Raw genomic sequence first — 5,387 nt, forward strand, 5'->3', positions numbered from 1 at the left:
CAAATTGTCATGCTTAATTTGTTGCAATAATCCATATATATACAACAGGTTTATTAACATTGTAGAAACCTCTTTGAGATTGTGTTTCCTCATTCTGGAAATAAGTCAGAATGTTTGTACCAGAACTTTCATCTAACATAACATGAGAACATATCCTGAGACATACAGTATGATAGTCCATTGATAAATCATTTAATGAATACCTTAAACATTACAAACAAAACTTTTTAGTTTCATCGTACCAATACAGAGGTCCAAAAATGTTAATACAAAGGTTCCGGGCATTATCATTCCAATATGTACATTTTTCACAATTTGCAAGTGAGTCAAATGATAGAATTTATCTACACCTTGACTTCAAAATTTGGCAGTTTATTGACTCAGATAAATAAAGCTAAAATTTTCAGAAGTCCAAATGTAAGATGCTGATTTCTTGGGAGCCAGCTGTAGTGGTCCACCGCCCACCTGTTCAAAGGTGCTGTGCTTGTTCTCAGATTTCAGTCCGGCTGATGGCATTTCACCTCAGAGTACACCAAACTGCTCCTCTTCTCTCTGCTTTGTCTTGGGGCTTTTTGGTGAGCAAAACTCACGGACGCATAATTCAGCATGTCCGTCTCCTGATTCTGCAGACAATACAGAGTTACCACATATACAACACATCCAACACAAATCAAAATGAAATCTGATATATTAAAACCTAAAATAGTCCCAAATTTTACTATGATTACCTGATATTAGGCAGTCATTGTGTATTTGAAATATATATTAGGGGAAACAATATATATGTTGATGAATTTTTTTTTTTTTTTGAGTTTTTGTCTGTTTTGTGTCAGAATGGAATATTTACCTGATTATCTGTGGCAGCAGGAGGACTTAGTTCCGTGGGAATTTCACTGCCGTCTGGAGGATTTTGAAAAATAGATACACTTGTACATTATCTCAAAACATGTCTGAATTAAAACATCCCCAACTTTCATTGTTGTATTAAACTATAAATTTATGTGTAATAATTTAACTACATATATTTTGGCTTTTGCTGCGTGTTTTTCTTCCAGGATAACATTGACCCGCTGAATTAAAAAGTATTGGATTAAAAAAAGTATCAAATTAAAAGGCAGGAACCTATCAATGGGGGGGTATTGTGGACATTTTTGAGATGTGCAGACTAAAATCTAAAAGTCATACATCTAGATTACAACAGGTTAGTTATTAGTGATGGTATATTGTCTGTATAAATTGGGATACTATCACAATTTCCTTCTAATTATGTGCCACTGTTTGGCAGTGTGACAGCTTACACAAAATTTCTGAAAAGGAAATATTCACATGCACATACCAAATGAAATGAAAAATTTACTATAAAACTTAAAAGTGATCCCATTTGAAAAGGCTTACCTTCATGGTGACGGTCATTCCTATACTTGTATAGTTCCCATAAAAGTATAAAAATCACTGTCACCAACAGGATGTTCGATGAAGCCAAAGCAAGAACAATGCTATTCAGTAGAGTCACAATATCTCTATCTGTAAGAGGATAAAATATAACAGGAACATGAGAAAATAATGAGAAAAAGCTATTCACCCCACATTTCCTTACTTTGTGTATGCAATGTAGAATGAATCTGTCGCTGTGTTAGATTCAGCCTTTAAAGAAGCTGTGTGTGATAACCTCTGTCACCGACATAATTAATTAATATATATTATCTATTAACCCCTTTAAAATGTGTACATACATAGCTAAATGTGCTTTTGACTCTTCTGAGAATGAAGATAACTATTCTCTATTCTTATTGCCCTTCTCTGCACTCTTCATAAAATTTCTGACAATATCAGTCATGCTACATTGTCTGTGCTACACAAGCCCACATTTGTTCTACTGGTAGAGCTTACCCTTAAAACCCAGCCTGGTCCCGTTCCCAAACAGGATCTCCCCACAGACGGCCACAGCACAGTAGTAAGTCCCAGCATCAGAGAGGCTGAGGTTCCTCTTGGGGAGCTTGTAGACACAGCTCTGTGTAGGAGACCCAGCCCCAGAACTCCTCTCACACTGATCATTCCTGTTTCCATGGGTGTAAATGACTCCTGGAGAGGACTCTCCTGAGCCCTGTCTGAACCAGTACACACTGTGTTCTCCTGCACAGGTCTCAGTGTGTATTGTACACTGCAGAGTCACAGAGTCTCCTGGCTGCACCGGCTCAGACACGGGCTGCTGCACTACTGTCCTGCTGTTAGACTCAGATCCTGAAGGAATAAACTATGAATCACCAACTGTATATAGAATATTTCATAATGTATACAGTATATTATTCAGTCAAGAGTTGTGATAAATATCATTTTATCATTTGAATTACAGACAAGGTCTAATTTAGGACAGCAACATTTGTAATGTGACTGAAATAATTAGACCACAAACTCAATAGTTATTCTGATTTAATACTTAACTTAAGTAAAATGATCTGAAGTAAATCCCATACTGAATCAGATTTCTCAGGCAGTATTTGATCAAACAAATGCAACGGGAATTGCTAATTTGTATACATTTTACCTGTAAGCATTAAAAAGGTTCCGTTTCCAAACATCAGATGGTTTAAAAATGTTATTCCACAGTAATATGTACCAATATCTTCTGGCTTTGTGTCAGAAATCTTAAGGTGGAATTCCTGTTTGCCACCAACAATCTCAAAACGAGAATTGTTAAAGCCATCATAAAAGGTAGGATTGTTTGACCTGTTATAAGACATTGCTATACATCGAGGCTTCCCTCCGACAGCCTGCTGGAACCAAGCCATGTAATTAATATTCTTTGCTGGTAAATAACATTTCAGGGTCACAGTGCTCCCAAGCTGTTCAGTTAGAAATGGCTGCCGTTGGTCAATGGCATCTGCCTGGGCTTCATCTGAAACAGAATTTAAAAAGTACAATAGAATACAATACTCTGTATCCCTTCACTAGAATACTGTATCTCCCTCCCCACTGTGTAACTCTTTTTATTGATGATATTAAAGTAATACACTGATAATTTACTCTTACATATAGTGTATGGTTTGTCAGTATAAACTCTGTTGAAGTTTTTGTTTGGCTGTAGTGTCATACCTACATGCCATGTTGTTTTCTCAGCCTTGTTAAAATAAGCCATTATTACTTACAGGGATTGCAGAAGAATAGAATAAGCCAGAGTTGAATCATTTCTGCAGCTGCTCTCAGGAACTCAGACTGAGTTATGAAGGGGTGCCTTTACAGAAGAGATCTTTTGATTAGCTCAGATCAGATCTTTTCTATATCGCTTTTATCCGCTGTACCTCCCCCCTGTGACGCGCTATAGGTCAGTGGCGGAACGAACGCTGACGCCCACTTTCCTTGCCATGGGAGGGTTTGGTGAATCAGCGCTGAGCATGCTCAGAAAGGGCATACAAACCACATGTACATTTACATTTATTCATCTGGCAGACGCTTTTATCCAAAAACCCGCTTACAAGTGAGGCAGAGTACAACACAAGCAAAATCATGACCATGTAAGGGGTCAACAATGTTAGAAGCGCCGCATGACCAGGTTTCAATAGTTGGCCAGACAAGGTGCAAGCTAGCTGCTAGAGATACAAGTGCATTAAATCATTAGATTACTTTTTTTGTAGTAAAGGGAAACAACGTTTAAGACATAAGTAACTGCTTTGCGTGGTAATGGGTGCTGTACTGCACAGGTGCTTTCTGCACATGTCACTGTCCTGATATGGAAGCCATTTAAATCTTTTTATGCTTGGGGTGGGTGTGGAGTGGGGAGACTTTTCTTCCAATGCAGAGAGCTGGCTCACGGTAAACGGCACAGTAAATATAACACGACAAAACACGGAAATATAAATCAGTTACAACATGAAAAAAAACATGGAAATCTCATGGACTTGGGGTTGTGTGGATATTCCCTTTTAACCCGGCTGCTGCTGTGTCATGCCAGGACGTGTAAGAACTGTGCATGCTACAGACAAACTGGAGATGGCATTAGATTCAGAGTTTAGCTGAATTGTGAAATATCCCCTTTGCAAATACAGTGTCTTTAATAGACAGCCAATATTAACAGAATCTCAGATCCCTGCAGTATTACTGAATACATTTTATGGTCCAGATACAAATACAACATTCCATGTAGTTTGATGCAAAGTCAAGTATTTCACTCCACATTTGAAATTTTCCTTTATTTATTTGGTTTACTTTTGAGCTCTGATGTTATATATGTGTTTTCGTCCATTTCTTTCTAACACCTAAAAAAGTGATTGAAGTCATTATTATCATTAGGAAGGGCTCCCTCCTATGGTGGTCCCATGCAGTACCACCTGGAAATGCATTCAGTTTTTCTATGTGACCATAGGACCTGAAAGTGTACTGCAATCTTAACACTACAGTCATGCATACGGTCTTGATGTATGTTTTTATGTATCATATGCCACTGTGCCCGACTAGTTATATTCATTTTCAAATATTTTACATCATAAACACTGATAAGATGTATTTGTTTGTTTCCAAAATACTAGGAACAGAACTACTTCTAAGGTAATGTATAACTACAAACTACTGTTAGTAATTAGTAATTAAAGTATGAGATGTGTGCAAAATGGCAAAAAAATATAAATGTCTTTAAATCAACATTCTGAGTAAACATCATTTGCACAATTTATAATCACATTTTCCTAATAGGGAGAATCAGGAATAAAACGGCCTTAATAATCCCAACAACAATGCAAGTCATAAGTTAAAAAATTAAACTTTATCAGCTTCAGAGAAACTAAGCTTAAAAAAGCATCCATACAGCCTAACAGTCTGAGTGAAGTGCAGTCTTCATCTCTCCAGGTGGCAGGGCAGAGACAGGGAGCCATGCTGACTCAGTTCTGTCATACCCTGATGACATCATCCTGGTTCCAGGAAGAGGACTTACTCTACTCTCTCCTCTAAGAGTTCAGTCATATAGAAAAAATATACAATACAGGCACTCTAAATAATAAATAAATAATGCATCAATAAACCTATGCAACATTGATCCTCAGGGTCATTCAAGTCTTTACTTGTGTGACTATAATCATCACATTTGTCACACAGCAAACATATTTGCTGTACAGACCTACAAGGTCAAAGGTCTACAGTAAGAAAATATGGCTAATATTAGTTCTTCTAGATTCAATCAAAACGTTAAACCCCATGCACTAACTGCAGCCATGGTTTAAATAGGGGTTTCAGCTCAGTCAACATAAGAAAACCACTGAAAGAAATGCTATGATTAGTTCTGCAAACTGTGGTTTGTGCTAGATTTCAGGTAGCCCGTAAGCACCTTACACACACACACATGCACACACATGCACACAAGCACGCACACACATACACACACACATACACACACACAC

General features: G+C 37.5%; 1 protein-coding gene across 1 annotated transcript; it reads right to left on the reverse strand.

Annotated features, from left to right (window-relative positions):
* Positions 1 to 497: 497 nt before the first annotated feature.
* Positions 498 to 2,741, reverse strand: LOC118790680. The gene is made up of 5 exons (XM_036547672.1): positions 2,546 to 2,741; positions 1,891 to 2,241; positions 1,396 to 1,524; positions 848 to 900; positions 498 to 623 (listed from the first exon to the last, which is right to left on the reverse strand). The coding sequence occupies exons 1-5, from the start codon at positions 2,739 to 2,741 to the stop codon at positions 498 to 500; spliced, it is 855 nt and encodes a 284-aa protein (XP_036403565.1).
* Between the last annotated feature and the right edge of the window lie 2,646 nt (positions 2,742 to 5,387).

Source organism: Megalops cyprinoides, chromosome 16 (assembly GCF_013368585.1).
Source record: "Megalops cyprinoides isolate fMegCyp1 chromosome 16, fMegCyp1.pri, whole genome shotgun sequence".
NCBI classification, from domain to species: Eukaryota; Metazoa; Chordata; class Actinopteri; order Elopiformes; family Megalopidae; genus Megalops; species Megalops cyprinoides.

What these genes read in the sequence shown, in the direction of transcription:
- LOC118790680 (XM_036547672.1), bottom strand. Translation starts at nt 2,741, where the DNA reads ATGTCTTATAACAGGTCAAACAATCCTACCTTTTATGATGGCTTTAAC. An exon ending in GAATGACCGTCACCATGAAG is followed by an intron (nt 901 to 1,395) that starts GTAAGCCTTTTC and finishes AAAATCCTCCAG; the next exon opens with ACGGCAGTGAAATTCCCACG. An exon ending in CTGCTGCCACAGATAATCAG is followed by an intron (nt 624 to 847) that starts GTAAATATTCCA and finishes TATTGTCTGCAG; the next exon opens with AATCAGGAGACGGACATGCT.